This window comes from Phyllobates terribilis, unplaced genomic scaffold, assembly GCF_046119375.1.
Source record: "Phyllobates terribilis strain yellow unplaced genomic scaffold, ASM4611937v1 Scaffold_2__4_contigs__length_985480577, whole genome shotgun sequence".
NCBI classification, from domain to species: domain Eukaryota; kingdom Metazoa; phylum Chordata; class Amphibia; order Anura; family Dendrobatidae; genus Phyllobates; species Phyllobates terribilis.
Window position 1 is genome coordinate 163923196 of NW_027362762.1, and position 21078 is coordinate 163944273.

At 47.0% G+C, this 21078-nt stretch overlaps 1 protein-coding gene across 8 annotated transcripts in view; it reads left to right on the forward strand.

Annotated features, from left to right (window-relative positions):
- Positions 1-21078, forward strand: part of SCN8A (sodium voltage-gated channel alpha subunit 8) — a 243686-nt gene that overhangs the window by 133282 nt on the left and 89326 nt on the right. For all 8 annotated transcript variants that reach the window (XM_073663217.1, XM_073663214.1, XM_073663213.1 and 5 more), the window contains 3 exons: positions 3243-3464; positions 13972-14035; positions 14988-15129. In XM_073663217.1, coding sequence (XP_073519318.1) covers positions 3243-3464; positions 13972-14035; positions 14988-15129 — 428 coding nt within the window. The remainder of the gene's footprint in view (positions 1-3242; positions 3465-13971; positions 14036-14987; positions 15130-21078) is intronic.

The window sequence follows — 21078 nt, forward strand, 5'->3', positions numbered from 1 at the left end:
TCATGGCTTGGTTTTTTTTGTGGAACGAGTTGTAGTTTTTGCTCCAATTTAAGGTGGATATGATTTAATGCTTAATCTTTTATTAATTTTTTTAGGGAGCGGTGAAATAATTATGCCTTGCAGTATAAATAATATGTTTCAATTCAGGCCAGTATTGTGGAGGCATAAATTTTGGTTTGCAGTTGTGTTCCAATCCATCACAAAGAGTTTTGTTGGGGCTGAGGTCAGTGAAGGTCTGTCACGTTAGTCTGTCACACAAACTATATGCCAAGCTGAACTTAAGAAGTTCTTGAAGTCTTTGAAGTTTTAGGTGTCCTTTCTTATACTTATTTGTAATGTGAAAAGAACACATTACGTTTTGTGTCAATATTTTTTTTCTATCAGATTTTGGTGTCTAGATTCTTCAGTGTGGAAAAACTACTGCAATGCTTTATGTTTAATTAAGCATGTTCAGACTAATGCGCATGTTTTGCTTATGCTGTGCGCACATTTTTGCATCGTCACTTAAGCGATAATTAGTAATATAAAGCAGGGCTCCGCTTTGTGTCCTTTCAAAAGTCTGTTCCAATCTTGAAAATTGCAGCTTGACATAATCTGTACGGTTATGCTTGGAGGAACAGTCGAAAGTTGGGTAAAGTTGGTGGAAACAGAATATTTTTAAATATTTTTGCAATTTGTTTTTACAAATATTATTATGGTCAACTATTAACTCATCCTGGAGCACAATGTCCAAATCATTTCAGAGTTATCATCTTTATTGCTAAATATCTCTTTTCTTTGAGACATACGGAAATGACCAAGCATGGAATAGACTTTTGACTCTAGTTATTAATTATGCTGAGCTTCTGCAAAGATTAGGACTCACAAAAATCTAAGTTTTTGTATTAAACTATCCTTTCACAGCCTAATTATATTTTTTTAGATTGAGGCACGTAAAGGAAATTTGATACCAGGTTTTTGGCACCACCATCTGAGAGCTACATGATGTAGGGACAGAGACCCTGACTCCAACGATGTATCACTTGCTGGGCTGCTTGCTGCAGGTTTGATAAAATTGCTGTTTTTTCTAGTGCAGATCTAGCAGTTCTCTGAATGCTGAGCTCTGTGTAACCCCGCCCACACCACTGATTAGCAGCTCTTTGTGTATGCTGAGCATGAGCAGAAATCTGCCAATCAGTGGTGTGGTGGGGCAGGTTTGGAGCACCTGGTAGCGGATTTTCTAGTTCTTTAGTTATAATCTCTGTTTGATAAAACAGAAGCAGCCATGTAAGTGACACATCACTGGAATCATGGTCTCTGCCCCAACATCATGCTACTCTCAGATTAGATGGGAAAAACCTGGTGACAGATTCTCTTTAAAGGGTTATTCCAAAGATAGTAAAATATAGTATAACTTACTGATCGCTGGAAGTCCAACTGCCTGAACCGCCAGTGATCCAGAGAACAGAGGTCTGAAATAAGGGAACTGAGCTCTGCAGGCCCCCTTCTTGAAAGGAGCGGAGGTGTGCTTGATCTCCGCTCCATGCATTGTCTATTGGACTGCTGTAAATAGCTGAGTGCTGTAGTCAGTATTCTCCAGCAATCTGATGGACATTGAATGTATCAGAAGTAGAGCAAGTGCAGCTGTGCTCAATTCAGAATGGGGCTCTATAGAGTCCGATGTTTAGTTTCCAAAACCCTCCATCCTTAAGAGAGATCCCAGCAGTCAGACCCCCAGCTATCTGTAAGTCATCCCAATTACTACAGATTGGAATTACCCTTTAAGAGTTATTATGGTTTCAGCAAAGAAAGATTATTTATTGTATAATACAAAGTTCTACGGTTTTCCAGTATACCCTCTGCATCAATTTACTCTTTTATAAGATCTTTGCTTCCATTCATTGAATATGAGCCATCGTTATAAATGTTTTCCGGTCATATAATGGATACAGAACAGCAAAGCTGGTTACTGTACAGTTGTCAGAACTACCATCCGACAACTCACGTGATCGTCACATGATCGGGACACATTTTCATCTTTTGGTATTACACAAATAAGCTTTTGATAGAATGACTGTAAGAAGAGATCTTGAAAACTGTGAGAAATGGATATATAAAGTATATTAGAAATTGTGTAACTTTCCAATATTAACTGAATAACTTCTATTTGCTGAAATCAGACTAATTCTTTAAAGGCGTTGTCCACTACTTTATATGATTCCCCCAATGTATTCCTCCAGGGCCCATAAGTGTTTCTCTAAATACCTTGTGGTGCCTTTTCTGCCTGTGAGCGGCGCGATCACTGGCCGCTCACAGGCATCACGTGACCCCGGCTGCAGCCGGCTCTGACATCCCCTGATGTTACGTCATGTTCTGGCTGCAGCCGTCTGTGACTTACTTCTGCGTTCCACGGTGGATGCTGGGCTGTGGGCGAGGTTACCCAGCATGTCACACCCACCATCCACCGTGTGCTCTGCCGCTCCTCATTCACTGGGAAAGAGCGCACAACCCAGCATCCACCGCGGGGAGCTCGTCACTGATGTCACGCCTCACTAGACGTGACATTAGTGACGGGTCACGTGATGCCTCTGAGTGGCCAGTGATAGCGCCGCTCAGGGGCAGAGAAGGCATCGCAAGGTATTTACAAAAACACTTCTGGGCCCCGGGGGGATACATTGGGGGTTCATATAAAGTAGTGGACAGCTTCTTTAATGTTATCCCATAGAAAAGACAGTTTTCATTATGGATAACTATCCAGCATGTAGCCTAATATGTTGTTTTAAATGACATGTAGGTTTTAATCAAGTATAAGAGATTTTGTTTCTTTCTGGTATTAAAACAGTGGAAACATCTAGACCAAGCATCACAGCCAGATATAAGTCAAGAAAATCCAGCACTCACAGAGTTGCTATTTGCTGTGTTGCTCCTTTAACAAAAGGGTTTGTCCAAAGTTATAAAAAGATGTCTGTTTTCTTCCCGGAAGTGCAGCACACCTGTCCATGGGTTGGTTCTGGTATTACAGCTCAGCTCCATTATAGTAAAGGGACTGAACTGCAGTACCACTACCAGACCCAACCTGTGGACAGGGGTGTCTTTGTTTTTGGAAGAAAGTAGATCTGTTGTTCTTATCCTGGACAACCCCTTTGGACGTTTCCAATATAAAAGATCTATATTTTAATTCTTAATCAATTGTGCTTGATTTTACATTGAAGTCATGCAGAAATGCAACATCTAAAAGCATCTCTTTGCATTTTATTCTCTAGGTCTGAAAACCATTGTGGGAGCCCTCATTCAGTCTGTGAAGAAGTTGTCAGATGTCATGATTTTGACAGTGTTTTGCCTCAGTGTCTTTGCTTTAATCGGTCTACAGCTTTTCATGGGTCATTTAAGGCGGAAGTGCGTTGTTTGGCCAATCAACGTGGAAGACCAGTATTTGGCCAATGGCAGCAAGGGGTTTGACTTTGTTGAATATATAAACAATGAAAGTATGTAGTACAGTGCCTATGCTAAAAACTGTCTACATTGTCTTATATGTGTAATGTTTATTTTATGTATGATTGCTTTTATAAGAGTTCACTGGTGGTTAAAGTGGAAGGGATGCAATATTCAGACACTGCTTGCCGATGTAACGGGTCTGGGAGGCGGAACCTCTGAGCTACTATACAAGGGGGCGGTCCTTGTAAGGGAGCGGGTGGCGACCAGGCAGGCAGTCACAGCAGGTGACCGGGACAGTCTCTAGAAGAACGGGCAGGAGGTCACGGCAAGTGACCGGGGCAGTCTCTGGATGAACGGGCAGATGGTCACGGCAAGTGACCGGGGCAGTCTCTGGGTGAATGGGCAGATGGTCACGGCAAGTGACCGGGGCAGTCTCTGGGTGAACGGGCAGATGGTCACGGCAAGTGACCGGGGCAGTCTCTGGGTGAACGGGCAGATGGTCACGGCAAGTGACCGGGGCAGTCTCTGGGTGAACGGGCAGATGGTCACGGCAAGTGACCGGGGCAGTCTCTGGGTAAAGGGTTGGTACGACCTGTGGCGGCTGATGGTAGACGTGAGCTCCCAGGTGAGCAGGCGAGAGTCTCTGGATAAACGGGTGGTCACAGCATGTGACGGCGGAGCCTCCAGGAAGACCAACAGACAGGCGGCAGATGAGCGCTCCCAGGTGAGCGGGCAGAAGTCTCTGGACAGGCGGGTGGTCACAGCACGTGACGGCAGAGCCTCCAGGTAGGCTAGCAGGCAGGTAGCAGATGTGCGCTCCCAGGTGAGCGGGCAAGCTGGTCCATAGACAGACTGACCAGAGTTGGAAGGCAGACCGTCGGACCTCAGGCAAGCAGGCAGGTAGTTGATGTGCGCTCCCAGGTGAGCGGGCAAGCTGGTCCTTAGACAGACTGACAGGAGTAGTAAGGCAGACCGTCGGACCTCAGGCAAGCAGGCAGGTAGTTGATGTGCGCTCCCAGGTGAGCGGGCAAGCTGGTCCTTAGACAGACTGACAGGAGTAGTAAGGCAGACCGTCGGACCTCAGGCTAGCAGGCAGGTAGCAGAATATCAGGCAGGAATAAGACAGCAAGCTGGCAGGAATCTGGCAGGTATCTGGCAGGTAACTGGCAATGGGACCTGAGGGCTGAAGCAGAGTAGTGAACGGTGCAACAACATTGCTCGGGCACCTCCATTTTGGAGGAGGTGCCTTATATATGGTGAAGTCCTCCGGCCATTGGCCGGGGACTCCTTAGGACGGCGCGCGCGGCCCCTTTAAGAGGGAGGGAGAGCGCGCGCGCCCTAAGCACAGTGGCCGGGAAGGAGCGCGTGCTGCCAGCAGAGCGGGAGGAGGACGCCGGGCACGGAGCAGAGAGGTGAGGGGAACAGCGTCCCTGCCTAGCAGAGGGCAGGGACGCCGGCGCTACAGTACCCCCCCCCCTTTAGGCCCCCCCTTTTTTAGGCCAGACAGAAATTTAGCAAGGATGAGCGGGGCATGGATGTTCTCCCGGGGCTCCCACGTTCTCTCCTCAGGACCAAACCCCTTCCAATCTACTAGAAAAAAGGTCTTTCCTCTTACCCTTTTGGTGGCAAGAATGTTCTCTACCTCAAACTCGTCCTCAGCAGAAACCGGAGCAGGAGGCGTACCTGTAGACTTGGAAAAAGAGTTAAGTACCACAGGTTTGAGGAGAGATACATGGAAGGAGTTAGGGATCCGTAAGTTGGCCGGGAGTTTCAATTTATAGGCCACCGGGTTGATCTGACTGATGACCTCCAGAGGACCGATGAACCGAGGCCCTAACTTGTAAGAAGGTATCTTGAGTCGGACATATTTAGATGAGAGCCAGACTTTATCTCCAGGACGAAATTGTGGAGGATCCAGGCGTTTTTTGTCAGCGTGTCTTTTCATCCGTTCGGACGACTGAAGGAGTGCGGATCGGGTACTCTCCCAAATGGAGGAAAATTTGCTAACGAGAGATTCCGCAGCCGGGTTGTCCACAGAGGTGGAGACAGGAAAAGGAATCCGAGGATGCTGACCGAAGACTACAAAAAACGGGGATTTGGAGGAGGATTCGCTCTCGTGATTGTTATAAGAGAACTCGGCCCATGGTAGGAGATCCACCCAGTCTGAATGATGGGCATTAACGAAGTGCCGGAGGTAACTGGTCAGGTTCTGATTGATCCGCTCCACTTGACCATTGGACTGTGGGTGGTAAGCGGAAGAGAAGTCCAGGGTGACGTCTAGCAGTTTACAAGTGGCTCTCCAGAAGCGTGAGGTGAACTGTACCCCACGATCCGACACGATGTGGAGGGGCAGGCCATGAAGACGAAAGATGTGACGAATAAAGTCTTTAGCTAGCTCGGGTGCAGACGGGATGCCTGGCAGGGGAACGAAATGAGCCATCTTGGAGAAGCGGTCAGCGACCACCCAAATGACCGTACAACCGGCAGAGACTGGGAGGTCAGTTATAAAGTCCATTGCTATATGCTGCCAGGGGGCAGCAGGTACAGAAAGCGGAAGGAGGCGACCGGCTGGCAGATGTCTCGGAACCTTGTTGCGGGCGCAGAACACACAGGCAGAAACAAAGTCTATTACGTCCTTGTGCAGGGTAGGCCACCAGTAGTGCCGGGTAATAAGCTGGAGGGTCTTTTTCTGACCGGCGTGGCCAGCCAGTTTAGAGGAGTGACCCCAGTGAAGGATCTTCTCCCGATCAGGTACTGATACGAACGTCTTTCCGGGAGGGAGACGATTTAGACTCACGGGAGCCACCTGCATCACTCTGGCGGGATCGATGATGTGTTTCGGATCTTCCTCGAGATCAGACACCAGAAAGGATCGAGACAAGGCGTCCGCCTTGACGTTTTTGTCAGCCGGGCGAAAATGAAGAACAAAATCAAAACGAGCAAAAAACAAGGACCACCGGGCTTGGCGCGGGTTAAGTCTCTGGGCATGCTGGAGGTAAGCCAAGTTCTTGTGGTCAGTGTAAATTATTACCGGGTGAAGAGCCCCCTCGAGCAGGTAACGCCACTCCTCCAATGCCAGTTTGATGGCCAATAACTCTCGGTCTCCTATGGAATAATTGCGCTCTGAGGAGGAGAAGAGTTTAGAGAAGAAGCCGCAAGTTACCATCCTCCCGGAAGATGATTTTTGAGTAAGTACCGCTCCGGCTCCAGAGGAGGAGGCATCAACTTCCAGGAAGAACTGCTTGTTGCCGTCCGGGCGATGCAGCACCGGGGCGGAAGAGAAGGCCTGTTTTAAGGAAAGAAAGGCCTCCTCTGCTTCGGGCGGCCACTCTTTGGGATTAGTACCCTTACGGGTGAGCGCGGAAATTGGGGCAGTCCGGGAAGAGAAGTGCGGTATGAAGAGGCGGTAGTAGTTGGCGAAGCCCAGGAACCGCTGAATGGCCTTCAACCCCTCCGGTCGAGGCCATTTCTCGATGGCAGACAGTTTCTCTTGATCCATTCGTAGGCCGGTCTGAGAAATAATGTAGCCCAAAAACGGAAGCGAGGTCTGCTCAAAGAGGCACTTCTCGTATTTAGCGAAGAGGTGATTCTGCCTGAGCCTGAGCAGGACCTGACGAACGTCCCTCCGGTGAGTCTGGAGATCCGGAGAGAAGACCAAGATGTCGTCCAGGTACACCACTACGCAGGAGTAGAGAAGGTCCCGGAAGATGTCATTGACCAACTCTTGAAAGACGGCAGGAGCGTTACAGAGACCAAAGGGCATTACCAGATATTCATAGTGGCCGTCCCGGGTGTTGAATGCCGTCTTCCATTCATCCCCCTGACGGATACGAACCAGGTTGTACGCCCCACGGAGGTCCAGTTTGGTGAAGATTCTAGCCCCCCTCAGTCGATCAAATAACTCCGGAATGAGCGGAAGGGGGTACTTATTCTTCACCGTGATCTGGTTAAGGCCTCTATAGTCTATACAGGGACGGAGAGAGCCGTCCTTCTTTTTGACGAAAAAGAAGCCTGCTCCCGCCGGGGAGGTAGATTTCCGGATGAATCCCCTGGCCAGATTCTCCTCAATATATTCGGACATCGACCGGGTCTCAGCAGCGGATAATGGATAAATACGCCCACGGGGAGGAGTAGTACCAGGTAACAGGTCGATAGGGCAGTCGTATGGTCTATGAGGGGGTAGTGTCTCTGCCTCCTTTTTATTAAAGACATCAGCATAAGACCAATAAGGAATCGGAAGTCCAGGTAGATTAGCTGGGGTAGGAGAAGGACGGACGGGATGGACGGGAACCAGACAGGTCTTATGGCAGTCCTGTCCCCAGCGAAGGACTTCTCCGGTCTGCCAGTCAAGCACGGGTGCATGTCTCTGGAGCCAAGGTAGACCTAGCAAGAGGGCGTGAGAGAGTCCAGGCAGAACATGAAAGGAGATACTCTCAGAATGCAGCATTCCCACCTGCAGAGTAATGGATTCGGTGATGAGTTGGATGGGGCGTGGTAAGAGACCCCCATCCACGGCAGCAACAGACAAGGGTACAGCCAGAGGTTTGGTGGGGATGCGGTATTTCTCTACCAGGGACTGTGAAATAAGATTCCCGGCTGCTCCAGAGTCAAGTTGGGCTAGTTCGAAATAACGGTTCTCCCCGCAGACGATTGAGACTGACAGCAGCAGAGATGGAGAGGATTTATTCTTGTCTAGGTCGACCTCTCTGAGCGAACCTAGACACAGGCGTTTCCCGACCTCTCCGGGCAGGCACGGATCCGGTGCTCCTTACTGCCACAGTAGAAGCAGCTCCCCTCGGCACGGCGTAAGTCCTGACGGGTTTTGACCATCTTGGTCTGGTCGACCTGCATAGGCTCAGGAGAGTGTACCTGGGGAGAGACGGATTTCTGAAAAGTAGGAGCTAGACGTGGAAACCTCCTCTCACGGGTGACCTCTTTGGCACGCTCCTGGAACCGTAGGTCAATCCGGGTGGCAAGAGTTATTAGGTCATCGAGAGTGGTAGGAATGTCCCGACCGGCAAGTTCATCTTTAATACGGCCAGACAGACCCTCCCAGAAGACGGATACCAGAGCGTCGTTATCCCAGGCCAGCTCCGAGGCAAGGGTACGGAACCGTATGGCATATTGGCCCACGGTGAGACTTCCCTGACGGAGGCGTAGCAGTGATGATGCGGATGAGGTCTTCCGTCCGGGTTCGTCGAAGACTTTCCGGAAAGCCATGAGAAAGGCAGGCAAGTCGGACACCAGGGGGTCTCCTCTCTCCCATAGAGGATTTAGCCAGGCCAGGGCCTCCCCGGTGAGATGGGACATGATGAAGGCAATTTTGGCCCGGTCGGAGTTAAACTGGTGGGACAGGAGTTCAAAGTGCAGGGTGCACTGATTTATGAAGCCCCGAGCCTGGGCGGAGTCGCCTCCGAAGCGAGGAGGTGCAGAAAGCCGGTGTCCGGGGTAGGATACCATGGTATTAGTGGACAGCGGAGCTGCCGGATTGCGAGTCATGGCACAGGCGGAGGTTGCTGGCGGAGCAGTCAGAGTGTCCAGGCGAGAATTGACATTCCGCAGGTGACCCAGGATGGACTCCTGTTGAGACCTCTGACGGGACAGTTCATGACACAGGTCCGAGAGCGAGGGAGCTTGGGTGCCACCGGGTTCCATGGCCCGAGCAAACTGTAACGGGTCTGGGAGGCGGAACCTCTGAGCTACTATACAAGGGGGCGGTCCTTGTAAGGGAGCGGGTGGCGACCAGGCAGGCAGTCACAGCAGGTGACCGGGACAGTCTCTAGAAGAACGGGCAGATGGTCACGGCAAGTGACCGGGGCAGTCTCTGGGTGAACGGGCAGATGGTCACGGCAAGTGACCGGGGCAGTCTCTGGGTGAACGGGCAGATGGTCACGGCAAGTGACCGGGGCAGTCTCTGGGTAAAGGGTTGGTACGACCTGTGGCGGCTGATGGTAGACGTGAGCTCCCAGGTGAGCAGGCGAGAGTCTCTGGATAAACGGGTGGTCACAGCATGTGACGGCGGAGCCTCCAGGAAGACCAACAGACAGGCGGCAGATGAGCGCTCCCAGGTGAGCGGGCAGAAGTCTCTGGACAGGCGGGTGGTCACAGCACGTGACGGCAGAGCCTCCAGGTAGGCTAGCAGACAGGCAGCAGATGAGCGCTCCCAGGTGAGCGGGCAGGAGTCACTGGACAGGCAGGTGGTCACAGCACGTGACGGCAGAGCCTCCAGGTAGGCTAGCAGGCAGGTAGCAGATGTGAGCTCCCAGGTGAGCGGGCAAGCTGGTCCATAGACAGACTGACAAGAGTTGGAAGGCAGACCGTCGGACCTCAGGCAAGCAGGCAGGTAGTTGATGTGCGCTCCCAGGTGAGCGGGCAAGCTGGTCCTTAGACAGACTGACAGGAGTAGTAAGGCAGACCGTCGGACCTCAGGCAAGCAGGCAGGTAGTTGATGTGCGCTCCCAGGTGAGCGGGCAAGCTGGTCCTTAGACAGACTGACAGGAGTAGTAAGGCAGACCGTCGGACCTCAGGCTAGCAGGCAGGTAGCAGAATATCAGGCAGGAATAAGACAGCAAGCTGGCAGGAATCTGGCAGGTATCTGGCAGGTAACTGGCAATGGGACCTGAGGGCTGAAGCAGAGTAGTGAACGGTGCAACAACATTGCTCGGGCACCTCCATTTTGGAGGAGGTGCCTTATCTATGGTGAAGTCCTCCGGCCATTGGCCGGGGACTCCTTAGGACGGCGCGCGCGGCCCCTTTAAGAGGGAGGGAGAGCGCGCGCGCGCGCCCTAAGCACAGTGGCCGGGAAGGAGCGCGCGCTGCCAGCAGAGCGGGAGGAGGACGCCGGGCACAGAGCAGAGAGGTGAGGGGAACAGCGTCCCTGCCTAGCAGAGGGCAGGGACGCCGGCGCTACAGCCGATACATTTTTTGCCTCTCTGATACAGTGTTCTGTTTTAGTTGGTAGACAGGAGCGCTAAATTTCTTTTCAACTTCCGTATGACCGCCAGATAGCTCCAATTGCAAACAGATGATCACATGACAATACATCACCCTTAAAGGGGTCTCCGGGAATAGAAAAAATTAAATAAAGGAAATCTAACTTTAAGTAATTACTTTTCATTAGTAAATTACACTTATTTTGTCTAGGGAGTTAAAATGACCACAGACACTGTAGAATGTTAACAAGAGAGGTGCCAGTGAGCATTTGAAGTTAGAAGCTTCTCCCCCTCCCTTCATGTGTAATAAGATGTGCGCTCAATGGATAATCTGATAAAAGACTGGAGACATTGAGGGTGCTAAAGTAAGAAGTGTAAAGTAGATCTGTTTGTAGTCACCTGTAAGCTCTTCCATGGATAGGCTTTGCACTAGCCACTCCATCTATCAGGTCCCAGGGGAAGTCTGGCCTTCACCCTTTAAGCCTTGTACAGGTATCTGAACTTTTTGGAACCCTAGGTTGCGTCCGCAATGTTTCTGCTGGCTGGTGGAGCAGGTTGGCGGGGAATGGAAAGTTCATGGGTCAGAACCAAGAGGTAAGGCTAAGGAGTAAAATTGTCAGGCAGAAAAGTAGTCACTAGTCAGAAAATGAGCATAGGTCAGAAACGGGAATCAGTACTCATATAACAGGAGCAGAGAAAAAGGGTGTAAACCAAGTTAAACCGAACTTATAACTGCCAGTGGGAGACAGGGATTCAGAAGTTTATATAGTGATCAGCCTTTCCCAATGCTCACTGCAGGAAGATGGACAAGAAGATAGAAATCAACCCCCAAGTTCCCAGCCTGGATGGCACCACAAATCCCAGAGAATTAAACAGGATTACCACATTGCTGCAGCGAAGGCAGAAACAGGGGACAATGTTTGCTCACACCTCTTGCGATTCTATCTTTCTGATCTAATACTAGAGATACAAGGGGTGCTGATGTTAGAGGATGCTTTTCAGAATCCTGTACACCCTGTCTATCTGATCTAATACTGGAGTTACCAGGGTTCCTGAGGTAAGAAGATTTTGCTCACACTACTGTCCACCATGTCTATCTGATCTAATACTGGAGATACCAGGAGTGGTTAGGTAAGAAGAGGCTGCTAATACTGCTGTCAACCCTGTCCATCTGATCTAATACTGGAGATACCAGGGGTACTGAGGTAAGAAGAGGCTACTCACACTGCAGTACACCCTGTCTATCTGATCTACTACTGGAGATACCAGGGGTACTGAGGTAAAAAGAGGCTGCTCAGACTGCTGTCCACCCTGCCTATCTGATCTAATACTGGAGATACCAGGGTTGCCGAGGTAAGAGGCTGCTCAGACTGTTGTCCAACCTGTCTATCTGATTTAATACTGGAGACACCAGGGGTACTGAGGTAAGAGACTGCTTACACTGCTGTCCACCCTGTCTATGTGATCTTATACTGGAGACACCAGGGGTACTGAGGTAAGAGACTGCTTACACTGCTGTCCACCCTGTCTATCTGATCTTATACTGGAGACACCAGGGGTACTGAGGTAAGAGACTGCTTACACTGCTGTCCGCCCTGTCTATCTGATCTAATACTGGAGATACCAGGGTTGCCAAGGTAAGAGGCTGCTCAGACTGTTGTCCAACCTGTCTATCTGATTTAATACTGGAGACACCAGGGTTGCTGAGGTGAGAAGAATCTCTTCAAACTACTGTACATCCTATCTTTCTGGATGCTGAGTGGCTGCTGTGCCTGGAGGTAGCTCAATAGTACATGTTATAAGATATCTCCAGGACATAGCAGCAGAGCTTCCTACTGCACATGCTCACAGGCACCTGTACTATTAACATTCTAAGACAGGTTTCTGTCTTAATAATAAGATTACAGCCATTTTAATAGCATAGTGAATATCTCCTTAAACAAAATGAGTTTGATTTACTAATGTTTTTTTAGGAATTTATTTATAATGGCATTTCCTTTACATATTTATTTATTTTTGTTTCTACTCACAGAGAACCCATTTAAAGTAAATCTGCACCTATTATCATGCGATCATATTAAATGTAAAAATGTTGTGTGCATTATGCTCTGAAAACAGTGAAACTTCTCAAAAAAAACACATGATTAAGGAGACCACACTGTTCTTTTCTAGAACAGATTTCCTGTGACAAATTATTTCCTCCATATATTATGCATGCTCGCTATCTTCTGTGATAGGTGGTCATCTCAAAGAGGTCTCCCTGTATTTCTTTATAGTATTTAGAGCTTTTTCTCATCCAAAGCCCCTACAAAGACATACTGTATATTTATAGAATGAACAGTATAATTAACAATTGGCATAGAAGTAACACTAGTAGGTGCAGGAGTTGCATTGCATTCCCGAGCCCTGGAACCTTGGGAGTCCCAAAAGGTCTCTTTGGTATGTATCAGAAGTCCAAAACTATTAAAGACCATTGATAGTTGGGGGCTCTGTTGGAAATTTGTGGGGGCCCACAAGCTTCACGTTATGCCCCTGGCAAGGAGTCCGTCAACTGGGAATTCAAGTAATTCATTGTGAGGGTGGATGATAAATATAAGAGTAGTGTATGTCCAACTAGTAGGTCATACACCACAGTGACGACTACAGTGGAGAAAAGTTTTTGGAGGATGTGCAGAGTCCGTTCTATAAAAATTAATAACAGATTTCTGGCATGTTAGCATTCACCTATTGCCATGTCTTCTACCAAGAATGTATAACTCACAAGCACTATACCACTGTAAAAACTGTTAAAGTACTGAATTGAAAATTCACAATGATCTTCGATATCATGGATACAAGAGATAACACATTGGAAAATTCGGAGATCTTAGAACACCACCATTGTTAAAGCAGGATTTCACATCCTAAACTATTTATATGCACTTGTAGCTCTTTCAAAGCCAAGTCCATCAATACCTTTACATGGCCAGTCTGTCCCTCCGTTACTGATAAATCAAAGTTTGAATTGATATGCCAATGGGCAGAAGGTGTGAAGCCTCAGTCACTCCTCTCTGATGGGCGGAGAATAGAGCTGGAGTGACAGAAGGTTCAGATCTACAAATAGCTCTTCAGCCTCATTTACATTTTAATTAAAACACTTGATTTCTCAGGAATGGAGGAACCGATTTACCATGTAAAGGTTTTGCTGGACTTGTCTTTGAAAGAGCGAGGAATAGGCTCCATAGCTCCATAAAGTTTTTAAGACATAAGATTCAAGGCAGGCCATTTGGACATCGAAACAGAATACATATGGTCCACATTATAGTTAATAGGGTCCTCCTAGTGCCGTTTGCATGCATCTTGTATCTGATGCATCCTCCACGTTAACTCAGTTTCTCTGTTCCTAGAAAAGCAGAATTGCCTAATGCAGATGTGAACAGAGCCTTGTGAAAAGCTCGAGTCAGATGTTTTTAGAGCACATTTGTATAGTATAATATAATAACTGTTTCTTAATGTATGTGTCAATGAGTGAAATTGTTCTTATGCATATTAAATACACATTCGACCTGGTGGATCACACATTATATTCTATCATTGATTTTTTCTTTTGTTTTCTTCCTTTTCACCCTCCTAATTTCTTTTTCAGCAAACTTTTATAAACTGCATGGAGCCGTAGATCCAATACTATGTGGCAATGGTACAGATGCGGGGTAAGAAGCCTGGCATGACTGAAGTACACAGATTTGTATTTTGTCTTATAGGAGAATTTATGTAAAATGACATTTTGTGAAGCAAAAACATTAATTCATGATTTTCTGCGGTTTGTAAGTAATTTTGTTACAACCTTTAATGCATAAACGTCACTTAAAGTTAATAGTCACAAAAAAGAACCCATTCATTTTGTATCACCTAAGCATTATGATAACGGTCTAATTAATGTCTAGCTTAGGGTATATGAACATGGGATTTCTATCAGAGATTAATAAAGGGGCTCAAGTTCCGGATTTCTTGGCAAGGGGGAGAGAGGTTGCAAAATCCATCTCTGTATGTCCTGTCCTTTATTATACAGGTAGCCCATTGATTTGGGACATTGAGAAATGCCTAAATTCCCTATGTGATCAACTTATTGTTAATGTACCCTTTTAACAAGTAGTAATAGTCCAAGCAGAGAAATCTATAAAGAGAACAGTTCATCAGGATCAGGCACTCTAAACTAAAGCTATGACTGATCCTGGTGGCAGGTTCTCTTTAAAGACTATTTTCTGACAGTATATGACAACAATTACAGCTTAACGGGGGTTGTCACCTATGTTTTATAGACTCTTGAATGGGAAATCTTGAGCAAGAAGAAAAACTCAAGTTATCATATTCACTTGTATTTGGTGGTTTTCTTGCAGTGCACATCCTTACCTCATTGTGTATTTAGGTGGAATTTCTCCAAGAGAAACACATAGCACAAAGTCATATCTAGCACATACTCAGTCTCTTACATTATGCAGCATTCCAATACATTACCTTACTTTTTTTTGAAAAAACAGATAAGTCTTTGGTAGTGTCCAGTGTTAGAGGCTTGATCTGTGTCACATCAGTAGAAAAAAATCAGGAACCTTGTATCTAAAAATTGCATTGATTTTATTTCCATTTCTTTTTTTCTCATCCAAGGCAATGTCCAGAAGGTTACACATGTATGAAAGCAGGGAGGAATCCAAACTACGGCTACACAAACTTTGATACTTTTAGTTGGGCTTTTCTGGCCTTATTTCGCCTTATGACTCAGGATTTTTGGGAAAACTTGTACCAATTGGTAAGCAAACCAGGAGTTTACATTTGGTTTACAATATTTAGTGTATGGCCTTTTTTTTTTTTTATAAATATTGAATAGTCATTGCACATCGTTGTAGAATCCAAATGTGGAAATAGCAGAGCACTCACTGGCATTTCAGCTTACTTGCTTTATTTTAAGAGCAGCATAAGAACATGGACAAATTAACCAATGGCCGTTTAGCCTACGATAACATGCCTCATCAGGGCCTCAGTCAATTGCAAAGATTGTATATCATTTGTGACAAAGTCACTGGCAAAGTGTTGGAGGGGAGGTATGTTTCACCGAGGCTATTAGCTTCAGTGATTTGAAACCCAGAAGTTTTGCTCCAGCACACTAAGTGTTGTGAGGGGTTAAGCAGCTATTTTAAGGGCTGTTTTTTTTAGAACAAGCATAGAGCGGGTGGGAGGTTGTTCTACATATCTCCACCCCCTGGGTGTGGTCTGGGGTTTAAATAGACGGCTTGCTGAGGCATGCAGTGTGCAGTGTGTCTGGAGAGGCTAGCTCCAGAGAGATGGTGTGCTAACCTGAACCATTTGCTAAACCCGGAGCGGGCGGATCCCCGCTACCACAAGGACTGTGCTTTGTGTTGCCACTTTGTTTTGTTTTTCCTGTTTTGCCCAAAGGGCCGTATTTACTGTGATGGACTATATTTTGATTTATGCCGCATTCTAATAAACCAACAGGAAATTTAAAGAGACACCGTTCCTATGTCTACCTCCGTGTGCAGCTGAGTGAGCCGATCTACCAGACATTGTATTGTTATAGTGGTATTCAATTTAAATTACCTAAAAGCTTGACCACTTTGAAAATAACAAAATAGTTATTACTTACCGAATGCTGCAATGTAAGAACCACCGGCTGTCCTGCTGCAGACTGCCTTTCTGCTGTTCCAGCACTGCCTCTATTCTTTTTTCCAGCATCACCTGCTTTTCCAGTATCACCTCTCTATTGTTCCAGCATCACCTCTCTGATGTTCTAGCATCACCTCTCTGCTTTTTCAGCATCACTTCTCTGCTTTTCCAGCATCACCTTTCTGCTTTTCCAGCATCACATTTCTGCTGTTCCCAGCACCACCTCTCTGCTGTTGCAGCATCACCTTTCTGCTGTTTCAGCATTACTTCTTTGCTATTCCAGCACCACCTCTCTGCTTTTCCAGTATCACCTCTCTATTGTTCCATCATCACCTCTCTGCTGTTCTAGCATCACCTTTCTGATGTTCTAGCATCACCTTTCTGCTTTCCAGCATCACCTCTCTGCTTTTCTAGCATCACCTCTCTGCTGTTCCAGCATCACCTTTCTGATGTTCCAGCGTCACCTTTCTGATGTTCCAGCGTCACCTTTCTGATGTTCCAGCGTCACCTTTCTGATGTTCCAGCATCACCTTTCTGATGTTCCAGCATCACCTTTCTGCTGTTTCAGCATTACTTCTTTGCTGTTCCATCACCACCGCTCTTCTGTTCCAGCACCAACGCTCTGCTGTTCCAGCACCACCTCTCTGATGTTCCAGCATCACCTTTCTGCTGTTTCTGCATTACTTCTTTGCTATTCCAGCATTTCCTCTCTACTTTTCCAATATCACCTCTCTATTGTTCCATCACCACCTCTCTGCTGTTCTAGCATCACCTCTCTGCTGTTCCATCACCTCCGCTCTGCTGTTCCAGCACCACCGCTCTGCTGTTCCAGCACCACCGCTCTGCTGTTCCAGCATCACCGCTCTGCTGTTCCAGCACCACCGCTCTGCTGTTCCAGCACCACCGCTCTGCTGTTCCAGCACCACCGCTCTGCTGTTCCAGCACCACCTCTCTGATGTTCCAGAATCACCTTTCTGCTGTTTCAGCATTACTTCTTTGCTATTCCAGCATCAACTCTCTGCTTTTACAGTATCACCTCTCTGCTGTTCCATCACCACCTCTCTGCTGTTCCATCACCACCTCTCTGCTGTTCCATCACCACCTCTCTGCTGTTCCATCACCACCTCTCTGCTGTTCCACCACCACCTCTCTGCTGTTCCATCACCACCTCTCTGCTGTTCCATCACCACCTCTCTGCTGTTCCATCACCACCTCTCTGCTGTTCCATCACCACCTCTCTGCTGTTCCATCACCACCTCTCTGCTGTTCCAGCACCACCTCTCTGCTGTTCCAGCACCACCTCTCTGCTGTTCCAGCACCACCGCTCTGCTGTCCCAGCAACGCCTTTCTGCTGTCGCATCGCCTCTCTGCTGTTCCAGCATCACCTCTCTGCTGTTCCAGCATCACCTCTATTGTTCCATCATCACCTTTCTGCTGTTCTAGCATCAACTATCTACTGTCCCAGCAACGCCTTTCTGCTGTTGCAGCACCACCGATCTGCTGTTCCAGCACCACCTCTCTGCTGTTCCAGCATCACCTTTCTGCTGTTTCAGCATTACTTCTTTGCTGTTCCAGCACCACCTCTCTGCTTTTCCAGTATCACCTTTCTATTGTTCCATCACCACCTCTCTGCTGTTCCAGCACCACCTCTCTGCTGTTCCATCACCACCGCTCTGCTGTTCCATCACCACCGCTCTGCTGTTCCATCACCACCGCTCTGCTGTTCCATCACCACCGCTCTGCTGTTCCATCACCACCGCTCTGCTGTTCCATCACCACCGCTCTGCTGTTCCATCACCACCGCTCTGCTGTTCCAGCACCACCGCTCTGGTGTTCCAGCACCACCTCTCTGCTGTTCCAGCACAACCTCTCTGCTGTTCCAGCACCACCTCTCTGATGTTCCAGCATCACCTTTCTGCTGTTTCAGCATTACTTCTTTGCTATTCCAGCACCACCTCTCTGATTTTACAGTATCACCTCTCTATTGTTCCATCATCACCTCTCTGCTGTTCTAGCATCAGCTCTCTGCTTTTCCAGCATCACCTCTCTGCTTTTCTAGCATCACCTCTCTGCTGTTCCAGCACCACCTCTCTGATGTTCCGGAATCACCTTTCTGCTGTTTCAGCATTACTTCTTTGCTATTCCAGCACCACCTCTCTGCTTTTCCAGTATCACCTCTCTATTGTTCCATCACCACCTCTCTGCTGTTCCATCACCACCTCTCTGCTGTTCCATCACCACCTCTCTGCTGTTCCAGCACCAACTCTCTGCTGTTCCAGCACCACCGCTCTGCTGTTGCAGCACCACCTCTCTGCTGTTGCAGCACCACCTCTCTGCTGTTCCAGTACCACCTCTCTGCTGTTCCAGTACCACCTCTCTGCTGTTCCAGCACCACCGCTCTGCTGTTCCAGCATCACCTCTCTGCTGTCCCAGCAACGCCTTTCTGCTGTTGCAGCATTGCCTCTCTGCTGTTTTATCACCACCGCTCTGCTGTTTCATCACCACCGCTCTGCTGTTTCATCACCACCGCTCTGCTGTTCCAGCACCACCTCTCTGCTTTTCCAGCACCACCTCCCTGCTGTTCCAGCACCACCGCTCTGCTGTCCCAGCAACGCCTTTCTGCTGTCGCATCGCCTCTGCTGTTCCAGCATCACCTCTCTGCTGTTCCAGCATCACCTCTCTATTGTTCCATCATCACCTTTCTGCTGTTCTAGCATCAGCTATCTACTGTCCCAGCAACGCCTTTCTGCTGTTGCAGCAATGCCTCTCTGCTGTTCCAGCATCGCCTCTCTGCTTTTCGAGCATCACCTCTCTGCTGTTCCATCCTTGCCTCTCTGCTATGCTGCCAACTAGTCTTAGTTGACATAACTGAAGTGGTGACGTCACGTCTACATCAGTCTACATGGCATAGCTTAACTGTAAGTTTAAACCTAGAAAAAACATTTAATGGTTTTTGAGTGGAAGACATGAGTACATTTCATATTGCTGTATGTTTCACATTATACACTTTATTTTTCATGACACACCAGTAAATGTTTAATGACGAGTGAATAAATTAAGCATGCCATTTGCCTTTTAGATTGCTAGGAAATCCCACCATTGTAGACAGGATCTACCAAGTTTCGAACCTGGGAAATGAAGATTAGGGTGTTTTGCCTAAAGCTGTAGGTGTCTGTTAGCCACTTAGGCCCTATCTCTATAACAATAAACATAAAATCTTTACCTCTGCATTTACTTAGTGCATGCAGATAAGACATCAGAGCTCTGAACAATGAAAAAAGAGTTTTGTCTCCAGTGTCTTGTTGCAGGGAGTATTTGGATAACATGTAATGGAACGGGGAGATGGAGGAGTTTATCTTGCGAAGCTCCTTTTGCGCTCCATACAAACCATTCCCGATTGAAATATTTTGGCAACATATTAGTCCATAATTTATATACTTGTTTATTTTATTTTACAGACAATGATTTGAGAAACGCCCTCTCTGATTGTGTTGTAAATGGTAACAAATGTTTAGCTTTTCGGACCTTGCTCATGCCCTTTGATGTTGGCAGATACAATATGTGGAACTATTTGACTGCCACTTTATAGCTTGCTAAGAACCACTAGTGGAACTTTGTATTTCTCTTTCTGATATGTTCTTTTTGGGTGGTTACAAGCCGTAATTCTACTTGATAACTCTTTTTCTTTAACCCCTTTCTGATGTGGGGCGTATTAATACGTATCTGCGACCTGAGACTTTTGGGCCAGATACGTATTAATACGCCCTGGCGATCACGCCCACACAGAGGCTGTGCTGGCGCAATCGCTGCCTTGTGTCAGCTGATTGTCACAGCTGACACCCGGTACTATGTGCCAGGAGCGGTCTCGCACCGCTCCCGGCACATTAAACCCCGAAATGTTGCGGTCAAAGTCGATCGCAGCCTTTCCGATGCAGGCACCAGTAAGAGCTCGCCTCTTACCTGCTATCCGGCGTCCTGCGTTGTGTATGCCGGGTACGGATAGTTGCTATGGTGACCTGATGGGTCACCAAGGATCAGCAAGATAGGTAGATCGTGCTCAGTGCACAATCTACCTAGCTTGTGTGTGCAGGGGCTGACTGCCTGCACAGATGATGCTTCATCCTGTTGCTGTGCAAGCGATCAGTCTGCAAAAAATTAAAGTCCCATAGTGGGACAAAGTGTAAAAGTAAAAAAAAAAGTATCAGAAAGTGAAAAAAAAAGAAGTAAAAAAAAAAAAAAAATATATATATATATATATATATATATATATATATAAAATAACAAAAATTAAAATATACTGTACCCATAAATAAATATTATTATGAAAAAACAAACAATAAAAGTATACATATTTGGTATTGCCGCGTCCGGAACGGCCTGACCTATAAAACTGTCCCACTAGTTAACCCCTTTAGTGAACACGGTAAAAAAATAAATAAGAAACGAAGCAAAATCGATGCTTTATCATCATACCGCCAAACAAAAAATGGAATAAAGCACGATCAAAAAGACGAAGGTAAATAAAAATGGTACCGCTGAAAACGTCATCTTGTCCTGCAAAAAGCAAGCTGCCATACAGCTCCATCAGCCGAAAAATAAAAAAGTTACAGCTCTCAGAATAAAGCGATGCAAAAAAATTATTTTTCCTATAAAATAGTTTTTGTGTAAAAGTGGCAAAACATAAAACGATATAAATGTGCTACCTCTATAAACGTACTGACTCGAAGAATAAAGCTACCTTATCAATTTTACCACACTCGGAATGGCATAAAAAAATCCCAAAAAGCAATTCCTGAATTGTTGGTTTTTGTTTATTCTGCGTCCCAAAAATCGGAATAGAAAGCGATCAAAAAATGTCACGTGCCTGAAAATGGTACCAATAAAAACGTCAACTCGTCCCGCAAAAAACAAGCCGTCACATGACTTTGTCGGCTGAAATATGGAAAAATTATAGCTCTCAAAATATTGTGAATTAAAATTTAGTCTTTCCAAAAAAGCGTATTTTAGTGTGTGACAACTGTCAATCATAAAAACCCGATATGAATCTGGCATCGCTGTAATCGTGCCGACCAAAAAA